The sequence below is a fragment of the Populus euphratica genome, unplaced genomic scaffold (genome assembly GCF_000495115.2).
Source record: "Populus euphratica unplaced genomic scaffold, PopEup_1.0 scaffold402.1, whole genome shotgun sequence".
Classification (NCBI taxonomy): domain Eukaryota; kingdom Viridiplantae; phylum Streptophyta; class Magnoliopsida; order Malpighiales; family Salicaceae; genus Populus; species Populus euphratica.
The window spans coordinates 142,715-161,806 of NW_011500295.1; the positions used below are offsets into that span (position 1 = coordinate 142,715).

Genomic DNA, 19,092 nt, shown 5'->3' on the forward strand with positions numbered 1-19,092 from the left:
TGGCATATTGGAGAAAAATGGAAAGTCTTAACAACCATCCCCACAAAATTGACAAGCATTTAATTAAATAATTACATTTATTTTTTGTGGGGCCTGAAGGGCATCTTCCATAACAGGAAGATTATGTGACTTTAGCCGAAAGAGCTAAAGAATCAATCAGCACAGCCACCAGCCCTAACATGCGCATAAGATTGTAATGGCCGATACCACCAGAGGTCTTTGAATTCCACTCCTCGATATGACCATTACAACAAATCAAAATGTTCTAGGACTCCTCCAATTATGAAATTTACAACAACTAAAAATGTTCTAGGACTCCAAATATGAAACTTGAACATGTTTTGCATGCTGACAAGTTTCTTCCAGTTTAAGACTTGGAAGGCAAATAGCAAGCATTCAAATCATATCATATCAACCGGCCACATTACCTGCCGAAACAAAATGAATGGAACTAGACCATATGCCGATAATCTTTACAATAGTTGAATAGAATATGATCCATTATATTACAGTCAAACTACAACTAGTTTGGGCCCAAAGAAAAAAGCATGCCCACCACTATGATCAACAAATTTACCACACTGGCCTAAAGAATAATAAGGTACCCCCTTTTTTCTAATAAAAATGAAATAAATACAGTGCTTGAAATAGGGCACAGAACAAAGGGACAAGAACACATTATAAATCCCAATAGGGATAACAAGTAACTTGACCCCTGATGCATCTGACCACACAATCACCAATAAACATAAGAAATGGCAAGACACTGCCAGAAAAGGAACTATAATTTACAGTGCAGCTGGGGAAAAGATTACTATTCACAGATTCTGGAGCGCGGCCCTTGGGAGAAGTGCCAGGACATCGAAGCTGAGCTGGCAAGAAAATATAAGCATGGAATCTCATTCTGCACGTTGTAACAAGAATGAAAAACCTGAGTTTTCACGGATTAGAGGTGGAGGGTCAATATCAGAAGGTTCAACTTTTTGCATTGACTTCGAAATGTCATCCACTGTGAATGGAATGCTGCACAAGAGAGTGACGTTTTTTGTTTAGCTGCAGAAAAACACGTATCAAAATTAAAGCCAGGGCATACGGTTACCAAAATTTATTACCTTGAGTCATCGTCCAATAAGAAAGAACTGCTCACAGCATTGTTTGAGTCCTCCGTCATCATAACTCTCATGCTTGAAATTACCTAAATATGGGAGAAATCTTAATCAGTGATATTTAGGATATTTAGTTTTGTAGGTGAAAGAAAATGAGGGGCATAGATAACAAAGACTGGTCATAGCAAACGAAGTGAATAAATTTGGTATTAAGTTGGATGGTGGTTGAAGTTACTGACATCTTAATGAAAAAAAATACAAGAGACATCCAAAAAGGATGGGGCTCAGAGGGAAACCAAACCATTAGCATGAGTTATGCAAAACAAAGGGGCCACAGCACATTCCATACATCTTAATGAAAAAACAAACAAGAGACATCCAAAAAGGATGGGGCTCAGAGGGAAACCAAACCATTAGCATGAGTTATGCAAAACAAAGGGGCCACAGCACATTCCATATTAACGCTTAGGAATTGGAAGGGAGAAAGAAAAGGGGGGATGGGGATTCAAACTACACAACTGTGCCTAAACCTTGCACATAAAACCTTTAATGTTTGCTTTTCCATCAGTTGGTATCTGCAGAAAGTCTCAAAATAGAAATGAAAGTGACTTAAAAGTGAGAAGAATTTGACTTGCATCTGAAGATACACTATGCGTGCCATATTTGTCATCCCAGTACATAGTGCTGATCCTGTATAACTGCTGTATGCTAAGCACCTGAAAGGAGAAACATAAAAAAATTGAGAGAGCTGCCAATGGGGGTGGTTGGGTGGGGGTGGGGTGTTACTCACCGGGCAAAGATCATTAGTTATTTCTTTGAGAGTCTTTTTGGGCTTCTGGTGTATAACCTGGATAACCAAAATAAAACAAATGGAAGGAGAAGAAATAATAAGTAAAAGTTGTTGACTCTAATGAGAGAAGAGAGAGAGAGAGAGAGAGAGAGAGAGAGTATGATGTGAGAGAGAGAGAGAGTATTAACAAACCAGAAAGCCAATGGCTTGTCTAATGTGCTTCAATTCATCCCATGCTGAGCCTGCAAACTGGATGGCGAGGAGACGCTAAATTTAGTCTTCCAAAAGATGTGAAGAATGAAGGATTACCAATTGTTAAGACATGTTACCTCCTCTGTTGCATCGTGGCACCACTGTTCCAACTCAGCTAACCCTGCTTTTACATATTCCCCATTGCTGAATGAGCAGCATTCACGCCGCAAAAGAAGGCTGCATGATTGAAATATTAGTAAGTAATATCATGTCATCAAAGCAAATTAGCTACATAACAAATTTGAGTTGATTGCAATTACCTGTTAAATAATTGAACATTGATAAATGAAAATATCTGAGTAAACACTTTCTTGACTAAGAATGGGGGAACCTGTACAGACAACACAAATATGATAATGCAATTTAAACAGGAAATAAAATTGTTGATCATTTTCCTTATACAAACTTCCCACTCACATAGTTGGCTCTCATAGTCTTTAGGCAATTATTTAGACTTTTTACAATGCTTTGCCAGTGAGCAATCAGAGCTTGTTGAGCTACAGCATTGGCTTGAGAGCGCCCCTTGACTAAACTCGCTCGTGACGTCCGGGGAGCCTGCATTTAATATTTCAAACATGATTAGGGAGAAGAAACATGCTGGATGCCATAACAAATCAGGATCACACAACCAAGGAAAGCAATAATGAATGCTATGCAATCACAACTTAAAAGAGTTCAATCCAATTTTATAACATACTTTGAAGTACATACAATTTTAAGAAAAATAGCATGCAATGATTACCTGGATACACAATCCAAGCACAGGGGAAATCTCTTTCTTTAAGTTATCTCTAATCATCCCATATATCTTTTCAAGGAAAGCTGTTAATTGCTGTTTGAAAAGCAAAGCAGGATATTTAGCTTCAACTTGTCGCAATTCATCCAGTCCACTAAGCACCCGACCATTAAGGAATGAGAACCCAGCATTTTGTGGTGAACCACGAAGCCCCTAATATTTTATTGAGATTCAAAAAAAAAAAATCATTATGAACTGCAAGGCAAGAGACATGAAATGTATTTTCCCAAAAAAAGTTGATAGAGAGGAGAGAGTTGTTCTCACTTGGGACATCCTTCCAAACAATGAAGCTGATGTTGATCTTCGCCGTTGTGGAGTTAAGCTTGCTGCTCCACTTGCTTTTAGGGTGCGTTGTAGTAGCAATAATAGTGTGGAAGAATTTGATAACCAGTATGACAATGCATCGTTGTTCTCTTGGACCTAAGCAAATGATAAAAGGTATATTCTATGAATATAAAAGCAAAACTAATATTTCTAGATTCCAGGGACTGATTAAATACAAACTGGGGCATAGACTCAGCAAAGATGTGAGATTGATTTATTTCGAACTGTTAAAGATACGGTCACTGAGAAGGTGTATATTCTAACATGTAACAATATTATTGTATGCCATAAATGAGAATATAGGTTAGGTCACCTCAATTGCTGAACTTATTGTTTGAATGATACTGTCAAAAATACTTGTTCTTTCAACTTCAAATGACCTCCACTGAATAAGGCATCTGTATATCATACAAGCAGCAACAGGTTTGCCCCCACTGAATCCTAAATCTTGTGACACGCATTTAATTAGCAGGTCTTGGTTCTCCTGCACCACAGATGATGACATGTCATGACAAAGCATAGCAAGAAAAAAAATGTCTGGGAACCCAAAAAAATAGCATTCATAACTTTATGCCATCACTATTATGTCTCCATGATTTCCGTAAAGGAAAACTGTAGGAAGGTAAATGAATTTGAAAATTGAGTGTACTACTATCAATGTGAGTAGCTAATACTAGGGTTGATTTGGGGCCAGAGCAGAGCTGAATTGCAACTCAGGAAGCCCTTTTACAAGTCTTGTGAAGAAGAGCAATTTTAATAGAGTTTCACTACCAATAAAACGCAAACTTGCAGTAAAACAAAAAAAAAAAAATCCAAGGTCATCTATCTAATTAGATTTTGCAACACTCAGACTCATAGAAATCTTAATTAGAAAGGATAATCTGAAACCTATAATGAAAAGCAAGAGAGCTTATAAATCCAAAAGGCAGAAAACTTCAAAAAGGTAAATGTCCCGAAAAACATTACGGTTGACTAATAACCTAATTCCTGACAAGGCTTAAGTGCAAAATTACAGAAACTCCCCCACTAAAAGGACTCTTCTCCATCACGGCTTACTTACCTGTTGTTTCTCATTAAGAGATTTCTGGGGCCTATCGTCATTTTCAGCTTCCCGAGAATTAGGTAGGGCAAGTATTGAATCCTGAGACATTCAGAAATGGTGTATACAGTCATGTGAATTTTTTCTACATTAGCATGAACCAGATGCAACAACATATATTCATACCACTGCTTTCTTCACATCTCCATCTTGAACATTTCCATTCTCTGGGGTCCTCTGCACTCAGGATTCAACAATAAGTAAAACATATCCATCAAGATGCAAGTGTTCATGCAAATGAAAGGTAGGGCATGCATTCTTTACCTGGATGATTGTTGTCTTAGGTCTTGCAGTTAAAGCTTTGGCAGTTGGTGATACAGCAAGTGCTTGTTGACGAAGTACTTGATTCTCTGATTCTAAATTAGACACCTTGTCTTCTAATCTGCAAGACGAGGACAGAATTGCAAATAGTTGCAAGAATTTTGTAACATCAAAACCCAATTTGTATGTTTGATAACAACCGCTTCGCACCCCACCCCCCCTAAAAAAAAAAAAAAGCAGACTTGTTACAAACCTCTGAACTGAATCTTGGAGTTGATCCACTTTCTTTTCAGCATCTTCAAGCTTCTTGGTTAGTTGCTCATTTGTGGCCTGAGCAACAACATAAGCTTGTTTTTCATTGTCAGCAATTTGTGTTTCTGAGAGCAACTGTGCCTGTGCAAGCAAAATTTTTCATCAGATGCAGCCTGCATCTTCAACAATTGTTCTTGTTTCATATAGTCAGGTATAACCACAAATAAGTACATGTAAAAACTAAAGAATTATTAAGTTTACTCAAAAGATTAGTACTCAACGCAAGAGTTAACACCCAAATCAAATATTTTTCTTTCACTTTTGGGTAAATTGATCATACTTATTTCAACACTTGAAGTCAAACAACAATAACAAAACCTCAATCCCAAACTAGTTGGGTTCAACTACAAGGATCTTTTCGAGCCTGATCATAAACCAAATCCATTTACACTCAAAATCAAACATGCACACCTATGCAGCTATCATTTTTTATCAAGAACAGCAGGGACGTTGAAAGTTCAATTTTGTAGTTGAAGATCATCACATAGCTTTGCAAGTATATTCTATTCCTTCCACGTCATATACAGAAACATTTACCTGGCTACTTCCACAATGTCACCATATGTAGACTAAATTCAACATCAATAAAAAAAAGAAGAAGAAGAAGTGCAATATTTCTGCAGACAATGGTGCTAAAAAAAGTGCAATATTTCTGCAGACAATGGTGCTCAATGGAGCAAGGAAACAATAATGCATAACACAGAAACCAAAAGAATCTGAAAGTGATGCTAAAACATAGCATACATACCCTCAACGTTTCAACTTCAGCTGACAATGAATTGATTTTTTCTGTGTCTTGAACCATGACAGGCGTTTCCTTAATGACTGGAGGTGCTTCTTCAATGGCTTTTCGAGCTGCCTCTCGTTCTTTAACAACCATAGACTTTGCTTCTTCTAACTGTACTTGCATGGCATGCAATGCATCCTGCAACTTGGCAAATTCTTGGGCTTTTGCCTCCTCAAGGTCAATCTGTGTTCAGAATAAAAAATCAGCATTGAAGTCATCACATTAAAGTGAACACATAATAAGTCGTGAGATTAGAAATCAACTTCATTACCCTTAATCGCTTTTCCAATTGCAAACGCCATGTAAGTTCTTCTACACGCTTTTCCAGCTTATCCTTTGCTTCTTTAAGTGCCCCCGTCTCTCTAGCAGCCTAAATAAATTTCAAAAGCAAAAATTTAGCACGAGCTCTTTATACAGATCTGCATATTGCTGAAGTTATATGGTGTTAAAAGTTGACCATTTTGAGCATTCTGAGCTCTCTTCTTGCAACTCTGCATCTCCAACCACACTGAGAAACTATTATTGCCTTCTGCAGTTGTCTATAATAAGAATGAGCTTGGTGGCAACGCCAATGAGCCTGTAAGGAACCAGTGCATGAGAGTTTCCATAACAATTTTTCAAAATTGAAGAGTTATTCACTACAGCAGTTAAAAGAGAAAAAATTATACAATTCAAGAATTATAACTACAAAAAATGGGAAGAGATTGTTATGTTAAAAAAAAACAATGATACCTGAATGATGGTGGTCGCTTTAGTTTGCTTCTGGAATCTAAATTCTTTTCGTGCAGTCATTGCCCTTAAGCCTGTCTGTAATGTGATTGCAGATGACTTCACTCTCAAATAGGATTCCCTGGCAATGTAGAGACGGAAATTCTTCTCGATCTTCAAAGCTGCAGCTTCTCTCCTCAATTGCTCGTACAGTTTTCGGGATACATAACCTGGAAAAGAGGAAGCATAACAATTATAGGGATTCCACCAATTAAGATTCTGGTGAGAACAAGTAGGAGGCAATTCGAAAAGAGAATACTGTACTTTTAATATTGATAGGAAGCGAGACAAAGGGAACCTGATTTCTAGCATTCTTTTAGACAACTCCTTTTTAATTAAAATAAAGTACATAAACTTAAAAAGTGTCATAAAACAGTAAAATGCATTTATTGGTGATATACCAAATACAGATGAAAACAAACTCACTAAGGCAATTTAAGAGAGTCCAGGAAATTACCTCTTAAATAAGATTGCAAATTGATAGCAGCTTCACGCAATGAAATGAACTCCTTGCGGGCAATGTAAGTGTGAATTTGCCGTTGAATGGTTTTGGCTGCATTGCCAAGCACTTCTGCTCTCCTGGCATCCAACTCAGCCATCTGACCTGCTCTCAAGAAGACCTTTGACTTGCCTATCTGCCAAGGGTGAATCAAGATAATCACTGTGATAAACATGGGCAAAGACCTAAAGTAATTTTCATATGCACTATATTAAGGGCCTTTAGGAATTTGACAAGATGTTTGTCACCAGTGGTGCAGAAGAACATTGTCTCCCTAAGTAGTTATGAATTTGTAGCCATCTTGCTATGAATTAATGAAGGAAAAGAAGATGAAAAATGGATTAAATAGTATTATTTTAAAATCTCTTTTTCTAAGCACACAGCTAGAGAAAGTACAGTTGAGTTTGGGATTGTTATGTAGATCAATATCTAACAATCACATAAATATTGTAGATTCAGTTATTAATGCTAAATGATCAAAAGCATGATTATGAACAATTGAAACTCTTTATTATCAACAACTACAAGAAAGAAAGTTCTGATGGTATAGGTTATGAACAAACAAATTCAATAAACTTGAAATTAATTTATTTTAGTTTTGTTCCTCTAATTTGAAGAAAATCTCGCGCATTAACTACACAATTTCAAATGCGTGTTAGTTCATAATACAGGAAAAAAAAGTTAGGAGTCAAGGAAACATTTTTCTAGTTAACACTCCCATCATCACTGCGATAATAGTCCAAGCAACAAAAAAAACTGGAGATCAAAATCAAATAAAAAAAAAAGAAGTGATCTGAAAAATAAAGTAAAACAGAAAATAAAAAATAAATAAAGGCATCGTCACCTGGTATCCTATCAGTCCCTTTTTATCAAGAATCATTTGACATGCAACCTTATCATCAGAGCTGCCACATGAAAAAATAAACCATATCTATCGTAACACATGACCTAAAGAAATTGGTGGTGCAAAATCCTTAATCTTTATCGTAACACATGACATAGAGAAATTATGAAATGATACTTACTTTCCTTCCAAAACTTCAGGAGCAAGTAATCCAAAACGATTAAGAAACTCATAAAAGGTTCGCCTGGTTGGATATCCAGCGCAGCTAATCCTAATTGCCTCAAGAACACCCTAATCATAAGAAGCTAACAAAATCAGTTTATTGGAAAGGTAAGCTCTGAAATTTAGCTTAAAGATGTAAACTTCTAATGATTGATCAGATGAAAGGAATGCTTTGAAGCATATTATACTCACACCACATCGTAACTGTTGGATGATGTTGAAATTCTCAAAAATAGCAGGCTTCAGGATGTTATTTGGCTTCACACATCGAATGTAGTGGGGTTCAGTTGCACTCAAGGTCTCCATCAAAGATTGAAGTTGTAGCTGAGAATTCAAAAAACAATATTTGTGACATTATCCTTGGAATGAGTCACATAACTCATAAATAATGCAAGAATTTGTTATCAATAAACCCACTATGTTGTCTTTTACTACTATAACGGAAAAGGTTGTAAGCTCAAAAGCTAGAGATTAGGGTTTTCTATTGGGAAAAAGCAGACATAACATCATATATACATAGCAACCATAAGATAATCATAGTAGTGCAACATGAAAATGGCTATTAAAAGAACCATAGATATGCTACCTAAAATGTGACTGGTAACACTTCGCAGTTCATGAAGCCACTCTAAAGTGAAGCAAATTTAAAATGTCAACACCAAAATTCTCTGAAATGTAACAAGGGTGGTCTTATTAGAAGTCAACCCAATATTTTTTTGCTTTCAACCATCAGAGTATGTTGTAATTTTCAAGCTCTTAAGAGTCATGTGTGAGGAAAGTGAAGATGTGGTGCCACCAGCACCAATCCAAATCAAACACATATTGGGAAAATTGCCCTTGACCAGCATGTCTGCATTCTAACTTCCAACTTGTTAAAATGGAATGGGAGGCCACATTATTAAGTGATGTCAAAAAATTGAACATTTAAAAAACCATGCAACAAATGTCACAAGTGGAGAAGGTAATTAAACATTGTCATAATAATAAATAAATAAAAAAAAGAAAATGAAAAGGCATGGCATGAGCATCAAATATAGATGCAACGTATTGTTTCTTATAGAGAGCATCATATATAGATGCAACGTATTGTTTCTTATAGAAGCATCTTTTCACAAGAATCCAAAAGTACTCCACAACATATTGACACGCAACTTTGGACAACAGGACCAGTAACAAGGACGTTGATAATTTAAAGCCTACCAAATACCAATTAAAGAATTGAAGTCAAAAAGAAAAAATACCTTAAAGCGTGAACCAATGGAAGAGAACTTGGATGACTTCGATGATTCTTCTGGAAGTGGTGGGAATAGGCCCGCCACAAAAGGGCAATTTGAAGCAGTCAACAGGGCTTGATGTTCAGCCACCACATAATCTTTGTTTTTGTCCAGAAATTGATTGGCTTGATAATTTACCTTCACATCAGGAAAAATTTTACAAGTTATGAAAATTCCTAGAACTTCTCCCCCTGTCAATAAAAGAAGATTAGAAGTACATATAAAACAAAAAATGTAATTAGTTTACCTCCCCTGCATAGTGTGATATGGTGAAATCAGTGCGGGAAAGTTTTGGTTTAATAAAACGTTTATGATTTTTGAATGTCTGATACAATTTTTGCGCAAATGTTTCATGTGTAGACTTGGGAAACATGCTGCATCAACAATTAGACAAACATGAGTATTGACTTCAAGATGACCTCTAAAGAAGAGCAATATATACGAAAAAACCCATTTCTGATTAATAAACACATAACAGTAATAAAAATGGAATCAATAATTAAAGAGAGCAGAATACCAGGCTTCATCTAAAAGTGCAATTATTCCTCCAGGTTTCTGTAAGAGAACAAAATGAATTATTTATCATGTGAATTACAAGACACAATAGCAATAAATTAAATAGGCTCATTTCTTCACCATCACTAGATAAATACTCTGAAAATGATGAAAGATGATGAAACATCAAATCCTAGAATTGAAAAGGTGTACAATTGAGAAGCTAAAAACCTTCTCAATTAGGTCCAATACATCCTGGTTATCAACAAACTCAATGTAGCTCCAGTTTATCTCCTCTTTGGTGTACTCTTCCTGCTCCATTTTAAACACATGCTACAAACATACAGTTGGAAAATAACAAATCAATATTAATCTGTTGTCAAAAGAGCAAGCTAAACTCGTTGATTAAGAAAGATAACCTGATTGAAATGTTGCTGTAGTTTTTCATTTGTGAAATTGATGCAGAACTGCTCAAAACTGTTTTAGGAGAACATACACAAGCAGAGAAGCAGTAAGTCATATTTCAAGCACAATTACTTTATTTCCTTCTCCTTTTGGTTTGGAAAAAGGAGTGGCATGGCATAGTTGTTATGGAATGAGCATTTGTGATATCTAAGGCCTGATGGCAAGTATTGTTCAAAGCAGTTCCTCATTAAGAAAAATCCTAAACATGGAATGTTGGGTTTATTTGTTTTTCATGAAGCACCATCCCAAACACTGTGGAAGCATTGGTCATGGTTTCGATTCAAGAGTCTGAACACGTTCAAAGGCAATGAAGTAGCAAAGATTTACAAAAAGAAAAGTTTCTATAGTTTCCATTGAAAAGTGGAAACGTGTTTCATGTATCACTAAAAAGGCTTTGTTTAAAGCCAATTCCAAGCAAACAAATGGATAATAATCTGGAACAGTTTGTTGGGTAGAAAGAAACAAAAGCACCTTGCTCAAATGATACAATAAGCGTGTCAAGTCAATGACTTACCTATTGCACTTAAAGCTTTCAAAACCATAGATGTCAAGTACTCCAATTATTGATTTTGAGTTTAAATCCTGTCCAATTGAAACATTAATTTTATCCACAAGCCTGTGCACAATAAATGTAAAAGTCATTAGTAAATTCTTATCTAAACATCCAACCATTTGGGAGCCATGGGAAAGAAACATGGTTTACTGAGCTTTTACCAGTCAAACAAGCGAGAATATATCGTCTTCGCCAAAGCATCCCTGCTAGAAACTGCATTTTCAGGGTCAAGAGTCCTTGTGATAATTTCTTCTGGTGTAACCATTACACGTTTAATTAAGGCATCTTCCAAGCTCTTTGCATCACACCTATGCATTATCAAGATTAGTTAGAGATACAATAAATAACCAGCGGATCAAGATACGGGCAATTATTCAAACATGGAAAAGTGAAGAATATATACCTGAGAAGTTCAGAAGTAATACTGAGATGGAATCTAGACTTTTCATCCTTAATAACTGAGGAATCTATCTCCTGTCCCTTGGCAAAATTAACATTTCCAAGATGAAGAATTGCAGCCACAACCCTAAAAATTCCCTCCTGAAAATAATTGCATACATAGAAAATATTTAGACCATCATGTAATAATAAAACAAAACTCTTGAAACTACAGAAAGAGAACCTGTTCTTGGTCACTAATTCCAACTATATCCATAGCCCTTCGGGTTGCAAGATACTCATGAGAATCATTTACACCGTCCAACTCATAACAATTCGATTGATTTAAATAATGGAAAGATTTTGGACTTCCCAATTTGTATCTCTCAATATCCTGCAAAAATAAAAATAAAAATAAAAAGAATAAATTTATTGAATCAACATTTGCATACATAAGCAACTAGTGATAGTAATATACTGCCCATGAAGTAACATAAAGAGAAGGGAAAATGAGTGCAAATTACTTCATGCGGTGCAGCACAAAGAAGGTAAAAGCAATGGTAGTTTCTTTCTGGATCTGAAATTTGACAAACACGAGATCTTTCAAGTAGATAAGTTCTGATAGCAGCCCCAGATATTCTCCCACTCTTGTCAAATTGGATTTCCACAAATTTACCAAAACGACTGCATTGACACACCACAATGAACATCAAGAAAACATCGTGCTAAGAACCTCAATTACTAAGATACCTTTAAAGATATCCAGAATCAAGCAATATTGCTGTAAATACATGCATAAAACCATTAAGCAGCGCACACCTTGAGTTGTTGTTCCTAACTGTTTTCGCATTGCCAAATGCTTCAAGAACTGGGTTGGACTGTAATTTTCAGCAGTAGTAGAAGACATCAACACACAAGAATTACACTTGATAGAATACAGTAAAAAATAATATAATTAATCATTACTTATATAAATGCAATGGGAAAACTGATACATGGCCATCAGAATACCTTTCATGCATGTGGAGGAACCAAGGCAAGGAATAACAAGTTCCAACATGCAAAGATACGTTCATCTTACCTCCAGAACTTGTTGTTCAACTGTTCTTCCTTCTACTCCAGATCGTCCTCCCAGGTAGGCAAGATATCTCATAAGCATCTTTGTTGTCTCTGTTTTACCAGCACCACTCTCCCCACTAACCAGAATTGAATTGCTTTTTCCTTCATTAATCATTGCCCTATTTTATCGTTCTATAACATATCAGTAAGAAATAACAAAAGAATGTTTAAAAAATGGTCAAATGTATGAGATGAATCTCCATTCACCTGTATGCAGCATCACCAACAGCAAAAACATGAGGACTTAGCTCCCCAAATGTTGCTCCTTTGTACTGTTCCATCATGTGAGTGTCATACAGATGAGGCAATCTTTGAAATGGATTAACTGCTATCAGGATATTGCCAGTGTATGTCTGGAAAGGGAAAGTAAAAGCAGTATCATCATGGGAATATTTCCTTTTCCTCCAATATTTGTTACTTGTTTCAGCATCCGAACAATATTAAAGTGGGGGGAAAAGAGTAATATGGCTCACATAGATTTCATTAAGTTCATATCTAGCAGCTAGATTTTGCAGAACTCCAGGTTCATGCAGATATGAAAGCTTCGTCATGTCATCCACCCCTCCAGGAGGGGCTTCTGTGTCCTTTGGAAACACTTTTGATATGTTTGAGACAACCTGCAGAAATTAGCAGTCTGATCAGAACCATGAGGTGGTTTCTTCATGCACAAGAATACCAAGAGTAAAGCAACATGCAGATCACAAGTTTCTCCTTTTCTTTTAGATACAAGGAAGGACTGTGTGTTACAACTTGAAACTTTAGCATCCTGACAAAGTATTCACTTAGACATTAGCAGCTTGAACTTAGGACAACATTTCAGCAATTTTATCCAAAAAAAAATACGCTATATGGGACATCTAAAATTCCAATCTATGCTTTCTACCTAGCTATGATCTAAAACATCTATCTTACCACCTCTTGGCATCATAGGAGAAGCACCTGGTAATGAAGAAGATTCTTACTGGATGGTTCAACTTGTTTATACACTCAATTTTGATGGATAAGTGACATGCAATAATGAGAAAGGAGGAATTCAAGGAACAGCTGAAGAACATCTATGGATTTAAGATTCACAATCTCAGTAAGATAACTGTAAGGCATGAAACAATAACCAAAGACAAGTTATCTTTGCATGAAGCAATAACCCATCAGTTGGAGAAAATGAATAACAAAGCTCATATTGACAAATGAATCTTAGATGATGATTATTTAATGGCAAGCTAAAGACTAATGATGATAATGTATCACCCTGCGATGATATGAGTAAATTACTGGAGTGCAATAGGCCCCTTAACAATAAAATCTTCCTCTTAAGTTTGATGCTCATAGATGCAGACATTGATTCAAACATGGTCCATCCATCAGTTCATTAAAAATCAAGTAAAGCTTTCCCAATCTTAAGAGGAAACACAGCCCCCCAAATTAAAGCATTCCCAAAGCTTGGAAAATCCGAACCCTGTTTCTTATTTTAGTTGGAAGTAACACATGCTTGGAAATGCATGATTTATTAGCCACCATAGTGAAGAGGTATAATGATGTACACAGAAAGGAAGAACAGAACAAAGAAAAGAAAAGACAGATTTTCCAACTCTTGCGGGTTAGATCCATTTATATATCAACAAACTTGGAAGCTGAAAATGATTGCAAATGACATCCTCAAGCCTTGTTTGGGATCTAGTCTGAGGACGCAACACGGCCTATAAAAGGCCCAGTAGGTAAAGAAAAGTTTGGTAGACAGGTCTACATTATGTTCCCGAACAGGTTGAGGGTGGAAGGGAGGGTCTAATGAGATGTACTGAACACGATTGCAAATATAAATGTGACTAGCAGGTTGGAATATAGATGCTTCAGAATTCCTCAATTCAAGTGATTCCAATCACCAAAGCAGCTTATTAATACCCAGAAGAATGTTGGAAGCAATGAAACTTAAGAGACCTTGATCTAGAGAATCTGGAGTAGAGTTTCTCAATCTGCTTCAGATTATTATATTTACTCGGTTAGCCTAAGGTTCCATATTTTTCTTCTACTTCCTCGGTAGAAATGTTAATTATTGCTTCTTCAGCGCAAACATTCTCACGAGGGGAAAAACTTCAACATTACCTCCTGTCCTAACCATATAAAACTCTGACCTTTGAACACATGTAGTGCACACACTAATAACTAAGTTTTAGACTTCCAAATGACTGTCTCCAAGAGAATTTTTTATTTTAGTTCTAAAGTAATATATATATTATAAATGTTGTTACTGCTGTCATATCACATTTGCGCACTGCAAACTTTCCTTAGATATTTATGTATTTGCAACTAGAAGAAATTAATTATGCATCATGGATTAAAAACAAATCAACATTTTTCTTAAGCGCTGTCACTATTAAAAAAGGAAAGGATCACTTCCATCACAGCACTAGTTTCCTAGTAATAACCTAATGCATATTGAAGGGAAGGACTGGTGGAATGAGTCCATGCACATCAGAACAAGTTAATAACCAAAAATTTTAAAAAGATGCAAGGGCTTACCTTTTTTCCATCTGCTGTTTTAACATGGACCGCATTGCCATTTATCCGAGTAACTTCACCATCAATCCAAGCCAGAACAGGATCTTCAACCCATACATGAGAACCAACAATTATATTGTCCGGTGCTGCCTGCAAATATTTAAATGTTCAAGCAACAACGAGAAAAAGAAAAGGGGAACAAAACACCTCTATCATAATATAAAAGATGAGTACCTAAATATAATTGTATGATCAAAAGCAAAGTAAGAACTAGTTAAATCCAATTCTTATGTGTTGGGAAATGACAGCTGTAAGAGACAAGCTTTCATGAAAGCCTCTCAATATGGATATCATTCAACTAGAAACCCCACTCAATATCAAGGCAACCAGATGGTAATAAAAGCATTTCCATTTTTGAAGGAAACAAGAACTATAAAAGATAGTTACACTCAATTTCTCAAGTTCTAGTAAGAAATTTAATGTCTCGGCATTCCTAAAACAACAGGGTTTCGGTTGAAAAGAATCACTCAGCCAGGATTATCATTGGCAACACTATTTTAGCTTCCTCTCGGCATTCCTAAAACAACAGGGTTTCGGTTGAAAAGAATCACTCAGCCAGGATTATCATTTGCAACACTATTTTAGCTTCCTGATGCGAAATCTGTAGCCTGACATTCAAAATAACTGCCACTGTATAGAAACTGGCATGAAATTCAAGACTATCAAAAACTTCCTGCTACCTGAAGTATTAAAATTCAAAAACAGAACAATCCACATCACCATCAAGTAACCAACCACTATCATTTCTTAGTTTTCATTTTCTCCCTATCTCAATTTTTTGTATTATTTTAATAATAAAACCCAAACTACTCAGGAACATATGCAAGATAGCTATAACAAATTAACTTCAGTACTGTTTCAAAAATAAATAAAAAATGAATACACACTTCTTCAAAAGATTCAAATAGCACATGGGAGCAAACCTAAATTCAAAACTCAAAGCAAACATAACAAACCAAACAAAGACATCTTGAACTAAACAAAAACCAGACACGAAGTCATAGCCATGAAATTTAACTAAAACAAGAAGAAGAAGAAGAAATGCCTAGAATTTTATTTATTTTTGCTTTGAATTACCATTTGATAATACCGAAGTGGTACGAAACTCTTAGGCTTAGCTCATCCAACTAAGAAGAAAGGAGAAAAAGAAAAAAGCCCACAAACTCTAAGATCACAATTAACAAGTTTAACTATTTCAAATTCAAAAATAAATTAAAAAATTCAAACCCCAATTTTCCCCCTCTCTCTTTCTATCTCTAACAAAACTAACCCAGACCCACTTTACTATATCTCTCTCTAAACAGTTTTGAGCTTTTTCTTCTTTATTCTCTCTCCTGAGCTTTCAAACTATTTGTGATTGTTTCTCTCTCTAGAGTTGCAGTTTTTCGTTTGATTGTTTGGTCAGCTGTGAGGGGGGAAAAGACACACCTCTCTCTCTCTCTCTCCCATCTGTTTTCAGAAATTCAAGGAAGAGATTAAAAAACTGGCATCGGATAGGAGAGTCTTTACTGAGTAATTAAGTAGTCGAGGGGGGGTGAGGTAAGGTTTTTATTTTTATTTGTATAATTATTATTATTAACGAACGTAATTTTTTAAAGCGTTTTTTATTTAAAAATGTTTTTTATTATTTTTTTATATTAATATATTAAAATAATTTAAAAAAAAAATTAACATTTAAACATTTTTTAAATAAAAAGCAAATAATTTTAAAAGCCGTTTAGAAATGCAATTAAAATAGTGTTTTCTAAAAAAAATAAATTTTTTATCAATAATATTTTTATATTTTTTTAATTATTTTAATGTGCGTTTTCTAAAAAAAAATTATCAATAATATTTTTATATTTTTTGAATTATTTTAATGTGTTAAAATAAAAATAATTTTAAAAAAATAAAAAATTATTATTTTAATACATTTTAAAAAATATTTTAAAAAATAATTATTATCCAATATCTTTTTAATTACCTTTTTACAAATGTGCACACCTACATCGTTTTAATTACCTTTTTACAAATGTGCACACTTTTTTTAGATTTTCTACATTTATACCCTTCTTTATTTTTTATTATAAAGATTGGAAAACACGTGGTTGTCGTGAATTTATTTTTTAATTTTTCAAGAGTTAATAAAAATATTATAAATTGAGAAACCTACTAAAAAAATCAGTAACTTACGGATACAAGAAAGATATTTATAATGTTGTTATTACAAGTATGACTTGGTAATCTCATGGTCATCAATTAATTGTACAGAGTGAAAAACATCTTCAACCTCTTTAGGGTTAGGTCCATCATATTTTAGAAACATAATATAAATCCTTACTCAGATTAATTAAAAATAAGATTGGTATAACGGTAAATAAGCTCCTCTTAAAACGCTCATCCATAAGGTTATGAGTGTAAATATCACATCTTATATTCTTCAGTTGATGACGTGTCAACGTTCGTCACATAATATAGTAATTAAAATAGTATCTTCTGCATTGATTTTAAATCTCTTGTACCTTGACGTTTGGCAGTGATTTGGAAAGTGTTTTTAAAAGAATTTAAATTTTTTTATTTTTATTTTTATTTAATATATTTTTTATATTTTTAAATTATTTTGATTTGTTGATTTTAAAAATATTTTTTTTAAAATAAAAAAATATTATTAATATATTTTTTAAAATTAAATACTTTAAAAAGCTCCAACATGCATGGATTCTGGGTTTGTTAACTAAGTTCGCACGCTTTGCATGTGGTTTCTTAAGACCTTCTAGGAAACTAAGGATCTGTCTGTAAAAGTACAAGCCAGATTCGCAAAAGATTCTGTTCAAGATTCTGTTTTTTGACCTTATTATTATTATTATTATTAAAGATAAAAAATCACAAGTTAAAGGCAACAGGTATTTTTGTAATTATGAATTAGTGTAAAGGTTACATGTAAGAGTGAAAGTCTTAACATCCTTACACGACAAGACAAAAGGATTCCGCCCATGTTTTCCGTAGCCTGCTCCAACAAAATGTGTTCTGAATTTTTCTTTCTTTTTATTTATTTTATATTCGTGTCATTGAATATTTTATTAATGCCCCGAAAAAGAAAATCATGATGCCAGTCCCCAACTCGTGGGCTAGCTATCAAACGGCCCAAAATCCACTTCCTGGACGCATAAAGATATCCTGTAAATGACCATCTTATCCCCAGTAAGGCAGGAACTCCCACCGTTTTTTGCACCAGTTAATATGTTAACGAGATTTGAAATTTTAACAATCCCGTGTGTTTATATTTGCTAGTTTATTTCCAGGGTTAATATCTAAAAAAAATATTAATAATATATAATAATTATTTTAATAATATTATTAAACTTAAACAAGTATATTAATTTTTAAATATTCATTTAATTTTTTATCAGATTTAAGTAACATGGATCCATCAACCTAATGTTAGATTCAAGCATACAAGTCTCGTATTACCCAAATATCTATATCTAACAATCATGCTAGATTCATGAATCTTTTTTATAAAATAAAAGAATTTACTTCTAATTGTTCCAAAAATATATTTATTTTTTATTTTTATTATTTTTAACCAAATATATTTTTATCTTTTCTATATTTTTTATTTTATTTTGGGACATTAATCACACACGTTTCTAAGATTTTGTCAATTTTTTTTATGAATATCCAATTTTAATGAATAAATCACCTATAAAATTACACAAATTAAAATAGTCAAAAGGATAATAAATCTTTTACATATGCAATATTTTCTTTTCTTACTGCATAATGTATCAGTTTAAAAATTTTCTTTTATGATCATATATTTTAAATTTTTGTTTATATTAATAGTTCTAATGTATAATAAACTCTTCCTGTGATAAACTTTGACAATTAAATCGTATAATATCTCAGATTTAAAAAAGCATGAACATTTTAAAAAACTACCCAAGACTTGGATGGAAACATAAAATTAATGTTTCCATTCACAATGCATAAAAAAACAAAGTTTATTTTTGAAGACTTGAAATAAATCCCTTAGAACTTAACATTTGTTTTTTCATTCTTTTCTCTTTGAATATAATAGATTTATAAATATAAGTTGCACAAATAAAAAAGAATTTGCAATTAAGTTATATTGCATATGAATGGAAAATCCTACTTGCATGAGATAGTATTTATTTTTACAGTCCAGTTATGCATTTGAACGCCAAACCCA

At 34.1% G+C, this 19,092-nt stretch overlaps 1 protein-coding gene across 2 annotated transcripts; it reads right to left on the reverse strand.

Annotated features, from left to right (window-relative positions):
* Window positions 1–445: 445 nt before the first annotated feature.
* On the reverse strand, window positions 446–16,386 carry LOC105113301 (myosin-17-like). Of its 2 annotated transcripts, none has more exons than XM_011009426.1 (39): window positions 15,978–16,386; window positions 14,862–14,990; window positions 12,818–12,961; window positions 12,552–12,697; window positions 12,307–12,463; window positions 12,045–12,103; window positions 11,750–11,909; window positions 11,470–11,619; window positions 11,251–11,387; window positions 11,009–11,155; window positions 10,809–10,910; window positions 10,249–10,306; window positions 10,061–10,162; window positions 9,852–9,889; window positions 9,582–9,708; window positions 9,302–9,472; window positions 8,253–8,384; window positions 8,020–8,129; window positions 7,839–7,899; window positions 6,953–7,130; window positions 6,460–6,665; window positions 6,185–6,304; window positions 5,999–6,097; window positions 5,689–5,910; window positions 4,882–5,021; window positions 4,632–4,749; window positions 4,494–4,544; window positions 4,329–4,409; window positions 3,582–3,752; window positions 3,209–3,364; window positions 2,891–3,097; window positions 2,566–2,703; window positions 2,409–2,479; window positions 2,226–2,325; window positions 2,089–2,145; window positions 1,897–1,953; window positions 1,742–1,822; window positions 1,113–1,195; window positions 446–1,023 (listed from the first exon to the last, which is right to left on the reverse strand). In XM_011009426.1, exons 1-39 carry the CDS (start codon window positions 15,978–15,980, stop codon window positions 900–902), a joined length of 4,593 nt encoding a protein of 1,530 aa, XP_011007728.1. In that variant the 5' UTR covers window positions 15,981–16,386; the 3' UTR covers window positions 446–899. The 2 variants fall into 2 exon arrangements, with proteins under 2 accessions (XP_011007728.1, XP_011007729.1); XM_011009427.1 differs by having other exon boundaries at window positions 6,460–6,660; window positions 6,948–7,130.
* Between the last annotated feature and the right edge of the window lie 2,706 nt (window positions 16,387–19,092).

Bases quoted from the DNA above. Each gene is read 5' to 3' on its own strand.
- LOC105113301 (XM_011009426.1), bottom strand. The intron at 8,385-9,301 runs GTATTTTTTCTT...TTGAATTCTCAG, and splicing joins CCATTGGTTCACGCTTTAAG to CTACAACTTCAATCTTTGAT. The intron at 2,704-2,890 runs GTAATCATTGCA...TATTAAATGCAG, and splicing joins TGCTTGGATTGTGTATCCAG to GCTCCCCGGACGTCACGAGC.